Below are 20,673 nucleotides of genomic sequence, written 5' to 3'. Positions count from 1 at the left end.
AGTAGTCTTGCAGAATACACTTGATATTTTTTAGCAAATGTGGCACTAGCAAAAATTTCAGCACAGGACAAGAATGTTAAAGAAAAAATAAGAGTAGTATACTCCACAATTTATATTAGAAAGCCATAGATTTCCCCCTGCTTCAATTACATGATTTCCGGAATAGCCTTATAAAGTGATCATCATAATAACTGAAGAGACACCTTTAAAGGGGTATGTCTAAAACCAGAATTCTTTGGCAGTCCATTTTGTCATTCTTACCTTGAGTAGTTTGATCACTTTTTAAAATAAAAAACTCAGGTTTGAAATGTCTTTACAAAAGACATTCAATTCTCTGAGTGTGCCAGTAGATACATCTGTGCACATATGCTGTTACAGTAGTTTGCTTACAGGGAATATCACGGGCAGTCAAACTTTAAAAAATATTTTAAACTCAAGCAATGATTAAAAAAAAGAGAGAGAGAAATAGAACAATGAACTCCTCATGGTATGAACTTTAAAACAGGATTCCTGTCAAGAGAGATCAGTTTCTACTCGTATTCACCTTGACAGTATCCTTCAAGTTTTGATTATTTTCATTTTCTGTTTGCCATTTCAAAGGGATAGTCTCTCTCTCAAAATTTAATGGAGACACTTTACATTCAATAATTTTGCTGCCATGGAAATTGCAAAGTGTATCATTTCAGCAGTGGAAACGGAACCTTCACTAAAAATAGCCTAGAGTTCTATTCACAAAAAAGTTGTGTTGCTCAAAGGTAGCAACATTTGTGACAGACTGAATACAATTTTATAAAATGGACAGAATTCATTATAAAACGTTCAGATTTTCATCTGTTGTACATAAAAATATTGTTAGTATGACATTATTTATTAATATTATTAATGTGCAGTGCACATTTGTTATTATAAACAAAATGGAAGAGCTACTGCATTTTTTCCCCGTGGTCATCACATTATGATGCATATATTTATTATACCTTTTAATTATCAGAAAATCTTTGTCGTTGTAAAGCTCCAATTATTGAAAACAGGGATTCTCCCTTAATTTTTTTTATTTTACTGTATTATATTACTTTGCTGTATTGATCACCTAATTGTAAAATAATGCTGTCACCATTTGATAACCAGATTACTATATTGTTATGGATGGACAACTGCTCTATCCATCTTATATTATTTATCACATATAGCTATGTAAAAATAATACTCTTTCTTCATCATGCCCTTTATATGGTAAACACTTATGCTAAACTGCATAAACAAATACTCAAAAATGAAGTGACAAAGGGTTGGAAATGAAAGGAACAAGAGTGAATGACTCAATCACAAGAATAAAAGAAAGGAAGGTAATCCACCTTGGAAACACAGTGCACTATCATTGTCTTGCTTGTTGTTGTTGGTTGTATCCATGTCCTGAAAAGAGGCACTAAGAGGTAGTCTTCCACATTCATTTTGGTACAGTGGACAATGCATGGCACCATCTTGAGGCAGTGGATGAAAAGGCTGGTGCATGGGACTTTTTCTAAGAGCTTTAAGAGACGAATTCCTTTCGGGTATATCTGGAAGCAATTCAGTAATAAGTTTGTGTAATATACTGTTGTCAGGCAAGCTTCCCCTTCTCTTTTCTGCTTTAATTTGGTCACAGATATCTTTAAGAGCAGAATCTAGTGCCTGGAACACAGATGATTTGCATTTAGTCTTCTCAGTCTGTTTTTTAGGGGCTGAACTTTTTTTCCTCCGGAAAGGCACTGGACTGACTAGGAATGCTATCTTAGAGAGGCCAGATTCTGCTTCTTGTCTCCTTGGATCTTCAGTACTTTCCTGTTTAGCCCTTTCATGCTTTAACATGGTGGTGAAGCGGGTGTAGGATGCTGGACATCGCCCCTTGCAAGTGCTGATGAGATGCTTGTGGTGATGATGGTGATGATGGTGATGATGGTGATGGTGGCCTGATCCATAAAAACTCTCAGAAGATGTAAAGGAAAAGTGGTCAAAGTCACTTTCACTACAAAAGGATGAGCCTTCTATCTGGATAAAGTCACTGAGGTCAGAGACCACTCCATCTTGATCACTGTCAGAAAACTCCAGATGCGATCTTTGTGGTTCATCACTGGTCACTTCAATATGAATTGGCACCAGAGTTTTAGGCTTGCAGTTGCGTTGTACTTGAATGGCATGTCTACCTTGATTTTCCTCCTCCAGCAGGGACTCGATAGAAAATCGCCGATTTGAACAGAAGCCATTTTTAGGAGGCTCTAGTGTTACTGTTGATAATGCTTCATCACCTAAATTCGGCATTGATTTTGATTTTTGAATTAATTTTTCAAATTCGGATATCCTCGTAGGCACCATGTCCCTGGGCACCTCTTCAGTAGAAGACTCTCTCCAGCCCTGAAGCATACCTTTGTGCTGTTCTTTTTCATACTGTAATATTCTGGACTTTACAGAACAAATCACCTCAGAATTCATCAAGTCCTTGCGATTGATGCGGTGCATCTTCTTGTACATTTTTAGGAATCCTGGGGTATCATGTGCAGATCTATGACGAATTCTTGACCGACTAGTACTGCGGCTCTCAGGAACATATAGGGAGGCCCAGGTCAATGAGCAACTGCCTTTGGAATCCTCCTCGCAAATGAGAGATACCATACTTTCAGACTTGGCCTGTGCATCAGGAAAGCTATCATGATCATCTGTTAACAGATCATCGCAGCTACGAGATTTCCGCTTGGGAGAGGCAGTTTCTTCTGTGCTGCTCCAGACTTCTGCATTCTGACGAGTCATTTGCCAGCCATTCTTATAATGGATTGCCCTTCTTGAATCACTTGGAACAGCCAAATGCTGTCTATAAGAGCTACAATAATCTAATTCATTTGAAGAGTTGTGGTTGTGCACTGAATAACTGAAAAGGGATGGATACACTTGACTAATATCTCCACCTTTATAATCCATTGAGCAGCATGGTAAAAAAGAGACATTGCCAGAAATTAACAGGTTCAAAAAGTTGGAAATAATGTCAGTATATATCAGAAAGAACAGAAAAGAGAAAGCAGCTGGTATATCTAATCTAGCAATCAAGTACAGCATACACATTCCTAAAGATTAGAAGAGAAAAGCAAATAATCCATGCTAAACAATTATTTAATTCTCCAACTGTAAAAACGTACTCCATATAATTTAAACATCAGAAAGGATTTAGTGCCATATGTTTCTATTAATAATAAAACACATTTAAATACTAGAGTGTTAAGGCAGTGCATATCTTTACATTAAAAGTACCACATATAAAAAGGTACCATTGGTTCTGAGGCTGGCAGAAAGGCAATACAACTACAGAAGAGATAGAGATGGGACCAAACCAAAAGTCTGGATCTGAAGACACCCTACTTCTGGGAAAGCATGAATCCAGAGGCAGAACTGAACTTTGTCTCAGGCCCGTCTCAGGGACAGGAACCATAATCTATTGTTTGTACAGAACCTACCACTATAGCTTTCAATCTAATCTGGCCTTTAGATACTACCAAAATATAGATGTTAAAGAATAACATGAAAAACAAATGCCAAAAATGAGCAAATGTAAATTTATGTTTGACAAACAGTTCTTGTTGTACACTTGGATTTTGACTTTTGCACACAGTTGTGTTTGGTCTAGGACGGGGGTAGGCAACTTATGGCAATGTGCCGAAGGTAGCATGTGAGCTGATTTTCAGTGGCACTCACACTGCCCAGGTTCTGGCCACCAGTCCGGGGGGCTCTGCATTTTAATTTAATTTTAAATGAAGTTTCTTAAACATTTTAAAAAGCTTATTTACTTTACATACAACAATAGTTTAGTTATATATTATAGACTTATAGAAAGAGACCTTCTAAAAATGTTAAAATGTATTACTGGCATGTGAAACCTTAAATTAGAGTGAATAATTTCTGAAAGGTTGCCGACCCCTGGTATAGGATGAAAGAGAAAACAATGTTGTGTATGCAAATCATTTACCACAGCTGCACATTTAACTCAGACGACTTAGAAAAAAATCTCTGTATACGAATGGATGGGAGATTTCTGGTCTCTCAGGTAGCATATGTGTGATGAAACTATGTGATGAATGGATCTTGAATGGACTAGGAAGGAACATTACAATATAATATGTGAACAATGCAGCAGCCTCACTAAACACATTTCTATGTGTACTTGTGGGTGTGTTTCCTGCAGAAAGCGTCCCAAAGTTCCAGCCATTTTTCCTTTTATTTTCCCTACTTAGCTGACTGTCCTTCTGAGTGAAGCTGGATATGGCTGTCTCTGGAACCCATCAGTGTTGCTCCCCAGCTGTCTGCCAGTTCACTCTGCAGTGCTCTTGCCCAAGTAATGAATTGAGCTTGAATCTCAAATGTGGCCATCCACATGGCACTATGTGACAACTACCTTGAGATAGTAACCTGTTGTTAAGCTTTGTGATGTAGAACTCCAAAGTGCAACTTCATAACTCATACCTTTTTAGAAAACCGACTTCTTTGCTATTAAGAGCAGCCTTTCTGTAACAATGGCTCCTACTTACTCAGCACAACACATTTATATCCCTATCTGCTGTACATAAAATATTTTTACTATTTTTTACTCTTCTTACACTCATAGGACCAATAGAAGAAATGAGCTGGATTCTACTTTGTTTGCTTTATTAGCAGAAATGATAGCCAAATTCCAAATGAGATATTTTCAAAATGCCTAAGAACTTATAAAAGTCAATGGAATTTGTGCACCTAGATGGCATAGGTGCTTTTGAAAATCTCTCTCCAGGCTGAAAGGCCAGTCATTTACACCTCTGAAACAACAATGGAGCCAATGGGTTTACATTGGTGTCACTAGGGGCATAATCTAAAAACAATAGGGTGCATTGCACTGGTGTAACTGAAGATATAATTTAGCCTGCAGAATCTGGGGATGATGGGCAAGAACCAAAGAATTCAACTTGTCTCTCAACTCCAGGGTTGAGTTTTCAGGCTGAAAGTTAGAAAAGCCATACTTTTACTTCTAACCTGGGAGTCACTGAGAGACAAGTCAGAGTCATTTTTCACAACAGAAACGCTCTTTGAGTAGAAATGGGCTGAAGCTACAAAATTCAGTTCAGGATACAGATTTCAAAGAGCCCATAGTCTGGGTTGGTCAAATTTGAACAAAACAGAAATCACCTGAAAAATTAAAATCTGGATCTAGATTTCAAACATTTGCAGAGTTGAGGCTGTATAGGTCTAGGGTTTGGGTTCAGACTTCTCTCCACTTATTATTTTTACCTAAAATGCATTAACTTCATATGCCTTTTAAAGATACAATCTGAAATGATATATTGATCAAAAATCTTACAACACATTTTTTACTTGAAAGAGTACTTGACTTCAAGAAATGTAATATTTCTTTATGAGTCAATGAAATATAGCGTTGCTCCAGGCTGGATACCCATATAAATAATACTCAATTTTGTGGCAAATGCTTTCCAGGGATCCATCCCTCAATACAGAGAATACTTGTACCTTAATCGTGCTGTACTTAGCTATGCTTGCTTTCCTATTACTCATCCTCCAACATCTTCCCTACTATTTGTTTGCCTTGTCCATCTGCTATGTTCGGTTGTAACCTAGACTGTAAGCTCCTATGGGCTTTTATAAGTTTATACAGTGCCTAGCACAATGAGGCTCTGATTGGAAATGTTAGTCACTACTGTAATGCAAATAAATGAATAAGAAGAAGAGGATTATGAGGGAGGTGCAGAACTGTATATTTACTCCCAATGTAAACAATCACTGTTGTACCTTGAAACCTTTTGTCTTACTTTAGCATTTCTTACCTGTAAACAGGTTTTGTTTTCTAGATATATAAGGAGGAGAGGTTTGAGTGACTGACAATTAAAAAAGAACCATCTTACATAAGAACCAGAAACTATATGGGTTGTATCCCACCCACTACTGAGTTTTTGACAAAATCCATCATCTCAATTTCATACTGGGCACTTTCTTTTTTGAACTAGATTCCTAGAATTTATCAGCTGCCAAGAATCAGAGGTTTGAAGGAGGAAAGGAAAGTTTTAAGGATTTATTTGTATGGCAGTGATTTTGAATGCTGTTTCTCTTACTCCACTACATACTGGAAGAGTTTTAAAAATGACAACAATCTCATAAGTGCTGGCAAGAAAGCAATGTATGAAATGTAGTTTTATGAAATTATGTAAAATTTTACATATCACATTCTTTTTTGACTGATTTTCTTTGAATAAATATAGATACTCCATATGAAAAATAAATCCAGGTTTGAATCAGCCTGAAACAACACAATCAAGAATGAACAGGTTAACCTTTCATTAGAAACTATAGGCTGTTGTTTTTTCTTTAGTGAATTGTGTCCGAGCAACAGCATATAGTACCTGGCAGTTATGACTAACATTTAATACCATATGCAATAAGAACTCAGTATTAAACAAGGTTATTGTCTGTTTGCTAATCTTCTTGTCTCTTACCTTTTGCTCTTGATGGAGAAGAAGGAGAAGAGCTAGTTAAAGGCTTTCTAAGGGTAGTGTACGTGCCCTGCATATCTGCATGGCCCAGGCTAGTCCTGTTTGCATTTTGATCACTGTGCACCCTCTGATGACTTACAGCAGGCTCCGACTTCCTCCTTTTTCTGTAGTCACTTGCAGAACTAAAGAAATAATCAATATTAGTGCCAGTCTAAACTCTGTGAGCAGGGCTCATTTGAATACTTTCTCTTCAGGGATCAATAAGCAGGCCCCTTAGCCATGGCCCACTTAACAGTCCCAACACCACGTGAATGCATAGACTAAAAATATAACAGGAAAAGGCACTGTTCGCAGCTCCCCCAAGAATTGCACACTTTGCAGAGTGAAGCCCCATTTGTGCTAAAGCTGACTAAAAAATGAAAATCTATTTTCAGGAAAATTTTCAGAATTTTGAAGCCATTTCATCTTTAAAGGTTTTGAAAAGGTTTAACCCCTTCTTTTGTTTATCCAAAATTTTTCACTTTCTTCCCTGATATTTTTTATCTAAAACCTTATCAACACAATCAGAATGTTTACTGAAATATTTCCATTGAAAACATTGAAATGTTTTCAAGGGATTATTTTGAGACACTAAATTTTTTACAAAAATGTAAAATTTCAACATTGCTGACAAGTTTTTGCACAAAAGGCCGTGTTTTGACTGAAGGACTTTATTTCAAAAATTTCAATGTCTAGTTTTGGCAGTTTGCTTCTTCCCAGGCTTTGCTGCTCTGCCAGAGACACGGGCAGCTTTGCCCCTGCAGCCTCTCTTGGTGCTGGGAGGCTGCCCTGTGAGCTGTATGTGGCACAACAGCTATATCCACTATCTGATCGTAACCCAGTCCTTCATCTTATACCAGGGATCGGCAACTTTTGGCACGCGGCCCATCAGGGAAATCTGCTGGTGGGCTGGGATGGTTTATTTACCTGAAGTGTCTGCAGGTTTGGCCGATCGCAGATCCCACTGGCCACGGTTCGCCGTTCCAGGACAATGGGGGCTGCGGAAAGTGGCGGCCAGCACATCCCTCGGCCTGCGCCGTTTTCCGCATCCCCATTGGCCTGAACAGTGAACCACAGCAAGTGGGAGCTGTGATCGTCCAAACCTGCGGCCGCTGCAGGTAACCAAACTATCCCCGCCCGCTAACACATTTCCCTGATGGGCCGTGTGCCAAAGGTTGCCGATCCCTGTCTTATACCATGGTACAAATGTTAGCTTTCAACAGGGGATGTGGTTTATATCCCTTGATTCCCTCCAAAGAAAGCTCTTCCCTCTACTGCCTGGGTGGGCACATTGGCTTGCTCTGGCCTCACTCAGTGTCTCTTTGTCCCTGCCCCTTTGCATTGTCCCACCCTTAGTTTATCATGCCTGTTTAGAACCAGTAAGCAGAGGAATGAACTACTGGTGGCACTGAAGCAGCTGTAGGCAGTTCCTGGGCTGTGTAAGTGACTCTGGCCCTGCTTGGGATAACTGTGTAAGACAGCCTGTAGGCTTCAGCACCTGCAAATGAACAGTCTCCACGCTACACAGGTTTGAGATAACCAGATTTCCCAAAGGGAAAACAGGATGCCATGTGGTGCAGGCCTGAGCTCTTCCCTCTGTTCCCCCCCACCAAGGGAATGGCCCAAGCCACTCACCTGAGCCCACCTTTCCCATGCATGGGGCTGTCACAAGCCCCTTGCCCAAGCCCCGCTGCCTGCAGGGGAGATGGGGGACAGGCAGGGCTCAGGCGAGCAGCAATGCACATACTAGATAGGATGACCGTATTTCCCAAATGCTGAGGCTGGTGTCATCACCTGAGCTATATCTGCTCTGCCCTCCCCCCATGTGAGGCTTGGGCTGGTGTCGCTGCCCTGCTTCCTCCCTCCTGTGGTGGCTGGCATTGCCACTAGCCCCCCCTCCACACATTCCTTCACACCTCACTTTTTTTTTTTGACAAAAGTGGACATTTGTCCCATTTGCTCTTGCCAACTGATCAAGTTCGCAAGAGCCAACGGGACAAATGTCCACTTTGGCCAAAAAAGTCAGGACAGCTGGGACAGGGCTTAAAAAACGGACTGTCCCGGCCAAAACAGGACATATGGTCACCCTACACAGGCTCCTTGCCTGCACTGTGCTCTTTGCCCTATCACTCTCCTCATGATTTGCTCCAGGCCCTGTAGCCACCCTTCATTTTTGCTGCTAGCAATGAGGAGCACCAAGGTGCAGTGATTGCAGCAGCAGTAATCAAAGTTCCCATGTGAATAGCACAATCCAGCCCAGCCAGGAAAGCTTCAGGTTTCAGAGCCAGTGACTGGAGGCTGGAGCAGACTGCCAGGTACCTGGAGCTGAGTACAGCTACAGCCAGCAAAACTTTCCCAGGCTGAATGCTGGGAAGGGATGAGGGGATTGCAGAGTTCCTTTAGAGCAGGAGCAGTGGTAAGGACATGTGAAGTTATCATCCACAGGAGACATTATGTTATCATCATCCTCCACATGAGCCTTAGACCCAGTGCAGACCTGTCTTCGCCTCACATTTTTGCTCTTTCCTACACATTTTGGCAAGCCCTCTATATATTTGGTCTCTATGGCAGGGCTACACTAGAAAAAATTGCTGGCAAAAACTGTAATGTAGATGCAGTTATACTGGCAAAAAAGTTCTTTTATCTGTATGGCTTATTCTGTTCAGGGAACTGGTTTAAACTATACTAACAAAGTAACTCTTTTGCTGGAATAAACTGTGTCTACACAAGGGGGGGTTGCCACTATAGTTCTACAGTATATTTATACTGGCAAAGCCTGTTTAAGAATAGATAAGGCTTAGAAAGCTGAGCTATGATACAGGAAATAAATAGCAGTCCTGGGGTAGGCCTAAGAAAGGACATATTAGAGGAAACCCTTGAAAAAGGTCAGTAGAAAAGAATGGGGTCTCATGCACTCAAGAGCACGTGGATCTTGCTTCGGGATACAATGTCAGGGCCTAAATAGACAGATGCATCAAACAGCCACAGGTTGTTTTGCATGATGAGGAAAAAGTTAATATAAGGTGTTGCTGGGTTATTCTTTTTTCATTTTTAAATTAGGTAATAGATTAAATTTAAAGGTTAATACAAGTAGGTGTTGTGAAATACAGGCATTTTAAAGAGAGATTTGAATGAAGAGAGTCTGGTACCTTTGCACACTGGGATGGGAGTTCCAAGCACAAAGACGAGAACAGGGAATCATATGAAGATAAAAGTGAAGTTGGAAGCTTTAGTGAAGCAAAGAAGAGGCGTAATAAAAAATGAGTGCAAAGATGTTGGGACAGGTGGAGTATTGTATGCAGTGCATTGAAAGTGAGGGATAGAGGCTACAAGTTAATACAGAAGGTGAGGGATGCCAGTGGAGAGCTCTGAAGGATTGGGTGACGTTCTGAATAGCAGGCAATACAGCCTTCTAAAACAGAAGGAAAAACTGCAAATCTCAAGAGAACCCACATGATATTTTGTCATTATCCCATATGTGGGATGCTGTAGGCTGCATACCAAGAAGTGCTATGCAAGTGCAGAGCGCCCTCAACTCCCATTGACTTCAGGATGCTCAGCAGGCCTCTACCCTCTGTGAGGACTGGTCAGCTTGTCTGTTGCAAGGACACATCATGTTTCTTACCTAGAAGGTCTGTCCAGGCCTTTGTCTGGAGAAGGGTGATATAAGGAGGTCTGTGAAAACAAACAGGTCAATCCATTAAACTTTTGCACTGGAAAAAGGTGTGACATATTCCAGGGATATTATCTTGGACCATTCATTAAATTAGTGACCCTAAGATGAGCCCCATAAAAAACAGACTATCAGGATTAATGTCCTATGCACTGCAGACTATAGGTTCAATGATATTTCAGAAAAGAATTTAAACCATTTTTAAAAGAGCTCCATAAGATTTCTTACCACACTTTCAGTTATATCTTTCAATTTAAAATACCAATCCAGAACTTTCTATTTGCTTTTTCATAATTTGCTACACTGTAATTGAAATTGATTAAAAGTGGAAATATATAAAATCGAAAAAGAAAAAGAAAATTTTCATCTGCATATAAAGACCCGCAGAATTTCCTCCAATTACTCACCAAGATATCAATGTGAATTAAAGCTGGAAACTCTTTGAAAATGTAGCTGAAAGAGCCATCATTTTTGTGGCCATTTGCTGGCCACTCTAAATTCATTTTAAGAACCGTTCTTTTCACAGAGGCTTAATGCCTTTTCATTGCTTTAACAGTAGCTATTGCATGACACCTGAAAGATGGAATGCAGTGCTACCCTGAAATATTTTAACTTGTCAACGTAAATTCAGTCTTAAGTGACAAATACTTTTAAACCATTCACTTAATAGGTTTCAAGACTGCAGCCAGAATTAGAGTTACGTAGCACTTTTTTGTGGTCGATAGAAAAGGAATTGTCTTGTCCCCATCGTGCCTCCTCATAGGCACAAAGCTAGGTCAGAGAAATGTTAAATATTTCATGCTATATCATTTCAAAGATGACCCAGTGAGCTGTAAATAGAATTTTCACATGGTTTTATATGCTGCAGGATCCACTTTTCCCTGTATAGAAAAAGTATAGGGTGTGCTGCAATCATATAGAAAAATTATGGTCTTTTTAAATGCTTTGTCATTGCATATATCAATTTTTAAAAAATGACTGGATTCAAAGTTCAAAAAAAATAATACAGTCAAACTAATTTTTAGTAACTGACATGTAATCACACCTCTAGAGGTCGTCATCCTTGGTTTAAGAAACATTTAGGAATAGATTTTGCATTACCACAGACATTCAGCACAGCACGAGTATTCTATAATCACAGTCAACAATACCTAAATATAATGGATTCTATAAGGACCAGATATACCCGAGATTCTTCAGAGGCAGCAGTCTGAAATTAGTATTCAGTAGTCCTCATTCTTTAAAGATTCAGATCACATACTAAACAATTCCACCAAGAACACAAATGAACATAATTTACTGGATTATTCACTAAACTTTATTACATTTTAAAAGTAGAGAAAGCCACACAAATTTGGATAAAATATGAACATAACATTGCCTAAAACTTGCAACTGATCCCAAATTTTTCCAGACATTTTAAACAGCTTTGTTAACATGATTCAGAACTTTTCGGTTTTAGGTGGGAATGGAAATTGAGATGAAAGGAGCTGAAAATAATTGCAAAATCAGTTTCAGAGGAAAGAGCTTCAGATTAGCTCTGGATGAGGACCAAAACTTGTGTTTATCTGAAATAAACTTTTTGCTTTACTCATCAATATGTATTTGTATTCACTATTATTATTATTATTAATAAATACCTATATTACTGTAGTGTCCAGAGTTCCCAATTGGGATCAAGGTCCCATTGTGCTAGGTGCTGTACAAACACATATCAAAACACAGTCTCTGCTGCACAGAATTTACAAACTGAAGACAAGGATGAAGAGAGAGGATACCATCTACTATGTACATTTTTTATGCATTTGAAAAAAGTTTTGATTACTACAAATACGTAACCTAAGTGCCAACTATTACCATCTTGCCCCACAACCAATCAACAATTATTGATTTTACTTTTATATGATGATGGCAGAACTGGATCCAGTGGAGACATTTATTATTTACAGTGTATAATTTAAGGGCCATATCCTGCTACCAGTTTTTGCATGCTGCTTTTGGTCAGCTGATTTCAACTGGGAGCTCCACAAGTGGATCAGGGGCAGGATATAATGTTAACAGACATGACCGTAGCAAGCCTGAGGTTTCACTGGAATATAATACAGCCTCGTGGATAAGGCATTGGGTATGGACTCAGAAGACCTAGATTGTATTCCCAGCTCTGCCACTAGACTGCTGTGTGACCTTGGGCAAGTCACTTTTCCGCTCTGTGTCTCAGTTTTCCCATCTATAAAACTGGGATAAAGATAGTAAGTATCTTTGTAAAGTGCTTGGATGTGTACTGATGAAAAGTGCTATAGAAGAGTCAGCTACTGCTATTTTTAGTCACTACTAGATTTTAATATGCTTATCAGCTATTGAGCTGAACCTGTTAAGAGCAGGCTGAACATTTTTCTCAAACTTTTTTTTTTTAAATGAAAACTAGCCTTTCAAAGGAAAAGAACATATTTGTTTCCTTCACAATTTTCTGATTTTTCAATGGAACATCTAAAATTGAAATTTTTTAGCAAAAACAAAAAAGGTTTTGATTTTCAAAAAAAAAATCCCCCAAATTTGCAGAAAATTGAGGAAGAATTGAGGAAGAATCCCCAGATTTTTAAAATTTCCCAAACAAAATGTACATGTTTGACCAGCTTTCAAAATATATACAGCTATTCTCATTTTGTTCTCTTTCAATTCATTCTGAAATGAAATGGGCTGTGGGAGTAAATTGTGTGAAGCGTGGGAATCCTCCATGAAAACTGTTCCATTTCAAAGTTTTCACTATTTTTGTATTCACACCAACTAATCTTGCTATCCAGGCACAGGCAAAAAATACTGCCAAACTAAGAAAACAAGTTTTCTACAGGCCATATGTTCCTACACTGGGGTACTCTTGGGGATTCCTTGGAGTCCCTTTGTTAAAATTCTGTCACCACACTGAAGGGAGACCTGGGGCAATTTCACTACTGAATCCACTACTCTGAAATCTGTTACAGTATCTCAACAAAGATTATTTCTCCCTAGGGCTCTTAAACTGCTTCGGAAGAGCAAATTGCATACTGTTGACATGCACCAGATTGCATCTAATGGCAGGTATTTTAATTTATTTTAAATTGAAGGGAAAAAAAGAAGAGAAAAAAGAAATTGAATCCTTTGTCCCTCATCCTTCCTCTCTGCAGTGCATGCAGCATTGGAAAACAAGGTTTATCAGACTAAGGGGAAATATTTCAGTGGAATCCAATGTTAAAATACTGGTGGCATATCACTGTGCTCCTGTGCCACAGAGAGAAGAGGATAGCTGAAAATGAAAACAAAACAGGATGCCTAAGCACTTGTGCTACACAAAGAGCCTTTTTTGGGTGTTATGCCCAAAACAACCCCAAAGCATATGCAACAGAAGAGCATGATGGATGTACATGCAACCAAAAAGTGCTGTCTGATACACAAGTAGGTGACACAACTAATACCTGGACTAAGTTATTACAGGAGCTAGGCTTTGCACATTAACATTGCCTCAGGCAACATTAACTTGCAATGTGTGGCTTATACATATAGCAGATTTCTCTATTCCTCATCCATTGCGCCTACTAGCTTTGGTCATAAGGCACTGTGCTGAAGCACACGCGTTCATGGACTGATGGATGGTGTGGACCAGTGTTCTGAGAAGTATGGCTCTGTCCACATGGCATGACTGCTTTAGCAATGGCCCTTTTGGTGGAAGACTGTGCCACTATTGTTGGCCGTGCGCCCGGCTTTTTCTAGCATTAGGAGCTCACATCAGCAAAGATGGTTTGCTACAAATTGTGTCCTTTTCCCATGAAGCTTTTTCTGTACCCCATGTACACCCTTTCCTATGAGAGGAGAGCTTTCAGCTCTTAGAACATAGTCCTTTTTGTTTGTGACAATACAAATAATGCTTTAAATTAGCTTCTCTTTTGTTTCTTACAGACACATTTTTTTTCTGCTAACAATGGAAAGACATTGCTTGCAGGTTTCAACGTCCCAGAGGAAGATGGGTCTCCAAATCTTTTTGTCATCTAGCTTGGAAATGTGTTAATTCATTACTTTATATTATTGCCTGCTGCTAGCTGATTAGTGTAATGCATTTTGGAAGAGATAAAATAATTAGTGAATTGGATTAAAAAAATGAAAAACAGAAATAGATGAATGCAGACCAAAGTCTCTGAGGCCTGGTAACCCATATGAAGAAATCATTTTATCTGCAGATTAGAGTGAAGCTTACAATGAGAAACTAGTCCCAATAATCCATGTTTTGCAGGGAATAAAGCATCACAATACAACCTCTCTATATGCTACTGAAATAGAGGACTACGTTTTTGAGCCAAATCTATTACCAAGCTCTATTAATAATAATTTAGTGTTTTCATAGATATTAAACCTTTTTACAGATCTCAGGAAATTGTCCTTATTTCATTTTCTAAAGATTTGGAATTAATTTAGGGCTGAGGAAGAATGCCACCCTGGCATGTTCAAAAACGTGAGTCAGTTTAAAAACATTATAAATCTTGAGTGCTTTTTATTTGCTCCCTGGTTTTTGAGCCTTTATGATTCATGTTTTCAAGCTTTTCTCTGCAACCATGAGGGCTAAAAGCTTACTTTTTAAAAAAATGGAGATTGAGATTCTCAAATAAACAATCTGACTCTAGGAAATGGGATTCTAAGAATAACACCAAATATTGCAATGCATGGAATACAATTGCTAGAATTTGCCAACACTGAGGAAGTTACTCTGACAGGCATAGAAAGCAAAGTTCTCTATTTATTTGCACAACATAATGGAGCAAAGTCATCAGCAGTTTTGTATGCCTTCCCATACTGTCCCACTGACGCATGTCAAGCATGCATGAGGTATATGTAACTTAGCTCCCACACCCAGTCTTGGTCTCAAGACTGACAACATGTGGCTGTCTAATCTATATTGCATCAATCATAATCATAGGTAGGCACCAATCCAAGAGTTTGAGCTTAAGTGTGGTCCTAGTTAGAGCTATGCTCACTGCCATAACAGTTGCAGAGTAATATCAAAGGTGGATTTTCTTATGATATCCACTTTCCTCTAAAAATCAGAGTGAGACCATCAACTCACATGGTATTAGTCACCAGACACAGAGAGTGATGACTTTAGATCACTTGTAGTGGCCCTTCAAGGACTGCAGACTGTGGGCACTACAATGCAAACTCCAGCCAAACCTGAACCAAGGAGGACAGAGCCCATTACAAGTGTAAAGAACTACTATGTCAGCTGAGGCTGGTAGTTGAAAAACAACGTTTTTTGCTACCCAGCATTGGGGTCAGACTGCGATTGCATGAGACGTAACTTCTCACCCCTGCTTTGGTCCACAGAAGGGCCCATCACAATAGCAGTCCCTATGAATAGGGACTGTTCAGTTTTTGTTCTTTCCCAGGAGCAAATCATCAGGGCTTGAAGTAGGGAGGAAGTAGGCTCTTGTCCCCCCGTCAGCAGCCCAAAGTGCTTAAAGTTAAGCATGTACCTGATTGCTTTCCTGACCAGGAGATGTTTTGCCAGATCAGGGCCTTTATGGTGACTGATAACAGAGCTAGGAAAAATTGGTGAAAGTTTTTGTGTGTCCCCATGAAAATCAGTGTTGATTTTTGGCCATTCATTTGGCATGACTTTGCTCCCCTGAAATTTTGTTTAATCCACTAAATTTCCCAAACATGGTCTTTTTGAACAAAGTATTGTTGTTTTAAATATTTTCACGAACACCTAAACTGAAAAATATTTGAGGAAATATTTTTTTCAAGAATCACAGACACTCACTTTAAAAAACAGACATGTTTTGTAAATTAAATAAACACAAAACCAACACATTAGTTATAAATATTTTACCCAGCTCTGCTGGACACAAACTCCAAGAGATCATATCCTGAGTGATTAAAATGGCTTCTTCTGTTATCGACTTGAGTGCCCTCAAGACAAGGAGTTCAGGTTTTGTCAGGTTGCTGAGACTAAAAGCACACTTGAATAGTCTGCAGTGTGGTGTACAATGAGGGGCCATGTTTTTCTTTTAATCCTTGAAGACATTAATTATTTTGGATAGGGGAATGGAAGCTAATCAAGAATCATGAATGACTTAAAACCACATTGTGACAGGACATTGTCTTGTGCTCAAGTACAACATGACATGAGACAAAAAAATGAAAATCTGGATCTGTCCCATTTAGTGCAAGGCAATGGCAATCAGTCCTGTACTTAATTCTAACGTTATTTAATCAGAATCATGACAAATATTTATTCTTCAGTTACTAATTTACAACCACAATTCATTGCTGGTTTTCCTGGCTAGGAAACCTAATTATAAATATTTCAGTGAAAAAAAGCTCATCCAACATGACTTTCACTTGAAGGCTATAATTTGCCGCCAGATATATTAATCACAAATCTTGTTCTTCTAGACTGGGTTAATTGGTATCTAAAATCAATGCATAACTGAGGAAGCAGGAATACATCAAGATTTAGAAACGTATGGTTTATTTTGTAATTTTGAATGCGACTCTCGGTAGTTTTGGAACCTGGACCCACTTTCCAATGTAATAAGAACAACATCCATATGCACTAGTGATCTGGAAAGCTATAAAGACAAAGATAAAATGATACCAAATTATGAATGGCCCAGGAGTTATTGGTAGGAAACTACTAAACATTAACAAACTCAGATATGACTAGTGAGTGTCATGCTCTTGTTTCCCAAGCAAATCGTCTGAACAAGAAAGAATGCTTCATTTACCTCATTGGAAACACCAGGAGAATTGTCTTGAACATAGTCCAAAAGCTTTTTAGGAGGCTGCACCATATAAGCAGAAGTGTAGAGATGAAATGGAGTATCAATGGCAGCAAGGAATGAAACATGTGGAGAAGGTGACATAGTTAGAAACTGAGTGTTGACAGCATCAGATACAAGAGTGACACATATGCAGCAAAATGGGGGTTCACTGGAAGGAGGAGCGTGGTACAATAATTTTGCAATAATATCAAGCATCTTAATAAAATGTTAGTAATTTTAGCGAGTAAAACTTCCAACTTAAAACGTGAATAGTTGAATTAATACCAACAGTTTAAAAACTGGTGAGACTGAAGAATGTATAATAAAGGATTGAGTATTTATGGCCTGCTGGCAAAATTTCTATATGGACTTTACCTTACAGAGGATAATAATGACAACTAGTGATATTTTTGTCTCGAGATAGAAATTTTTTTAGCCTGCTTATGTCCTGCCTACATATGGATGAATGATGATAAAAAGAATTTTAAAAGCTAGATAAAATTGTTAGTCTGTTTGATGAAAATATAAGGATGTATTGCAGACTGTTGGACTACAAATTAAAAAAATACTTAAATATCAAATGCATTGTTTCAGTGAAAAATAAAAAATAGGATTACATATCTAAATAATTGAATGTTTTGTATTAATATATATAGGTTTGCAGTCCTTTTCAGTTGCATATACAGGGCTTGCTTCTGCTTTCATTGAAGTCAATGGGGGTTTTGTTATTGACTTAGTGAACACTGGAGCAGACTCCAAGAGTGTGCAGTTTCAAGTAGATGTCTAGTTTAAATTAAAACTAACACCACCTATTTAAGTATAAAATTACATATCCTGCATGTATGTGTGTGTGGGCGAGAGAGAGGCATACACAGATAAAACAGGCACCATTTAAAAATGCAACATTGCTGTATTTATCACTGTAACACTGCAGTTACTGTAAATGCTTGTGTCAATAAATGTTGAATCCCCCTCCCTTTGAATCCCAACCCTCCAAAAGTCAACACTTATTGCCACAGGCACCTGCATTAACTGTAGTATGCTTAGGATGGAGATTCCATAGTGACAAGCATACCAATGTTGAGTTTCTAAATGGCACCCGTTTTCTGTGGGTGTGTATGTGTATTAAAAGTAGACACATTCCTTCATACAAAACTGAGTGCTTTTGGCTTTGGAATCTATAATTTTTTAAAATGTCTTCTACTCTTGATAATTTAATCAATCTAATGCAAAAATTTAGTAGAAGTCAAAAACAATTCTGTTTTATATACAGCTGATATTACACTTAGCAGCGAGTATATACCACTTATTCTATGTAGTCTATGCACCTTAATTAGTGATTAAAATCAATGTTTTGGCAGATTCAGCCATTTTCTTTATTGAGTGCTTAATGTATACATTGGTCCCAAGTCTCAGGTAAAACTCCTATGGACTTCAGGGGGCTACTTTCCTGAGTTGTGAATCAAAAATTGGGCCCATATTATATAGAAACATGTTAGCATACACTGATGAAGATGTAATACTGATGATGAGTTTAATGTAATAAGGAAGATAGAGGCACATCTGTTTGGTATTTGGTGAACTGTATTTTAGCAATATATTATCCTAATGTTTAAATATTAAGATTCTATCCTCACTTACCGGACATCCAAACTCCAGTTCTGAAAAGAATTTATACCAGGGTTCATTTTCTAAATCTATGTCATCTGGGTTTATATGATCAGCCTGGAGCCGTTGTGAAGGAAAAGGGAAGGAAAAGGCACACACTGAGCAAAGTGCTGGAAATGTCATGTCACATTAACACCACAAACACACACACACAACACAAATAATAGGGGGAAAGGGAATGAAATAAAACCAAAGAATGAAGATAGGATTCCATATGGAACATGTTTTTGTTCAAGAGCAGTCACAGACTAGCTGTTTTAAAATGCCTCCTTTTTCAGTTTGCTCTCCCAGTGGTTGCTGCATAATGTTACACAGAATATGGAAAATATCAAGCACTTTAAAAATAATTTTACAAAAGCTGAGTATTATGCTTGGCAGCATGAACAATTAGGATCTAAAACCTATTATGTGTCCTGTAAAAGAAAGGAGCATAATTATAGAACAAATGTAATGGCTGTTTTCTTCTTTAGCATATACAAAAAAGTGCCCAAGCTGACTAAGGGGTAAATAGACACACATGATTTTAGCCATGTTGCTTTCAGCCACTCTTGGTCTTCTCATGAAAGAAGGCAAGTTAATTCTGTATCTTTTCAACCTGAAGCTAAGCACACAGCCCAGATAAGCACTATGCATCATGCAGGCATGATTATGTTAAAAAGCCATTTCAGCCTATGTAATGAAACTGCCATCTATTTAAATCATCTTGTTTGAAATTTATAGTAGTAGTAATTATGGATTCTGAGTGCTTTTGGTTTTATTTTAAATCTTTTGATTTCATTATTTTTATATTGTCGATGCATTAATTTTCATATGAAATTTTTCACATTTTGCAGCAAATAATGGGAACAAGTATGAATTACAGCTAGTGGGCTGCCACCTTGGCCAACACATCTGGGACTGAATTGCGGATCTCCAAAGTTACATACATGAGCTGCTACAGCTTGAACTAAAGAATCATGGCTCTGTAGCTCAGGGCTGTATCACCTCATGTCCTCTGTGGATTGGCACTGAATGGGACCCTGTACCACGCACACCAGTGGTATAAAATAGCATAAAGCAGGGGTCAGCAACCTTTCAGAAGTGGTGTGCTAAGTCTTCATTTATTCACTCTAATTTAAGGCTCGTGTGCTGGCAATACATTTTAACGTTTTTAGAAGGTCTCTATAAGTCTATATTATATAAATAAACTATTGTTGTATTTAAAGTAAATAAGGTTTTTAAAATATTTAAGAAGCTTCATTTAAAATAAAATTAATTCCTCCACATCCCACTTTTGTGACAAATGCCCACTTCTGTCAAAAAGGTCAGGACAGGGCTTAAAAAAAGGAATGTCTTGGCCAAAATGGGACATATGGTCATCCCAGGCATAGTGCTATTTTTTTCCATTAAAAATAGCACTGTGGTCTGGACCATTTACAGTAATTAAACATCGCATGGCATTTTTCTAGCAGAAACCCAAAGGGTCTGATTTAATCACAACAGATCACCAATCTTGATCTGTTGAACAATTAACAGCACTATTGCCCTATCTTGATCTAGGTATTTATAAGATATTACTATAGCACTGAGCACTACCCAAGACTACAGATTTATCCTCACAGCACTTCTCAGATGTAGGAGAAATGTTATTCCAGTTTTACAGATGGGGAACTGAAACCCAGAGATAAATTACTTGTCTATATCAAGTACCAGAGAAGGAAGTGATTTCAGATCTCCTCAGTCATACTCTTAGACTCCAACCATAAGATCATCCTTCATCTCTACAATATTTGTAGTTCAATATTACTGTTGGCAATCTGCTGCGATTCAATACAACATACCTTCCAAGACTTTAACAGAAAACTTGCATTGAATTTGGCTTCATGAATTGCCCAGTCCAGACTTGCTACTTTATTCGTCTTGAATTAAATATGTCTATTTTAGAAGAGCACATAAACTACAGAAGTCTAGTATCTGATAACTATGATGAAGACAGTACAAAGGAAAACACGTGAAAAAATCATGAATG

The 20,673-nt window shown here is 38.3% G+C and overlaps 1 protein-coding gene across 4 annotated transcripts in view; it reads right to left on the bottom strand.

The window, feature by feature from the left end:
- SORBS2 (sorbin and SH3 domain containing 2) overlaps positions 1–20,673 on the bottom strand; it is a 248,694-nt gene that overhangs the window by 41,193 nt on the left and 186,828 nt on the right. For 2 of the 4 annotated variants that reach the window (XM_030563381.1, XM_030563382.1), the window contains exons 14-18: positions 18,639–18,722; positions 16,962–17,018; positions 10,162–10,211; positions 6,501–6,679; positions 1,356–2,939 (exon numbers count right to left, since the gene is read on the bottom strand). In XM_030563381.1, the coding sequence (XP_030419241.1) occupies positions 1,356–2,939; positions 6,501–6,679; positions 10,162–10,211; positions 16,962–17,018; positions 18,639–18,722 (1,954 nt within the window). The remainder of the gene's footprint in view (positions 1–1,355; positions 2,940–6,500; positions 6,680–10,161; positions 10,212–16,961; positions 17,019–18,638; positions 18,723–20,673) is intronic. The other 2 variants (XM_030563383.1, XM_030563384.1) reach the window with 1 other exon arrangement.

The sequence above is a fragment of the Gopherus evgoodei genome, chromosome 5 (assembly GCF_007399415.2).
Source record: "Gopherus evgoodei ecotype Sinaloan lineage chromosome 5, rGopEvg1_v1.p, whole genome shotgun sequence".
Classification (NCBI taxonomy): Eukaryota; Metazoa; Chordata; order Testudines; family Testudinidae; genus Gopherus; species Gopherus evgoodei.
The sequence above is the reverse complement of the archived record's forward strand: the minus strand, read 5'-3'. Positions and strand labels throughout refer to the sequence as shown.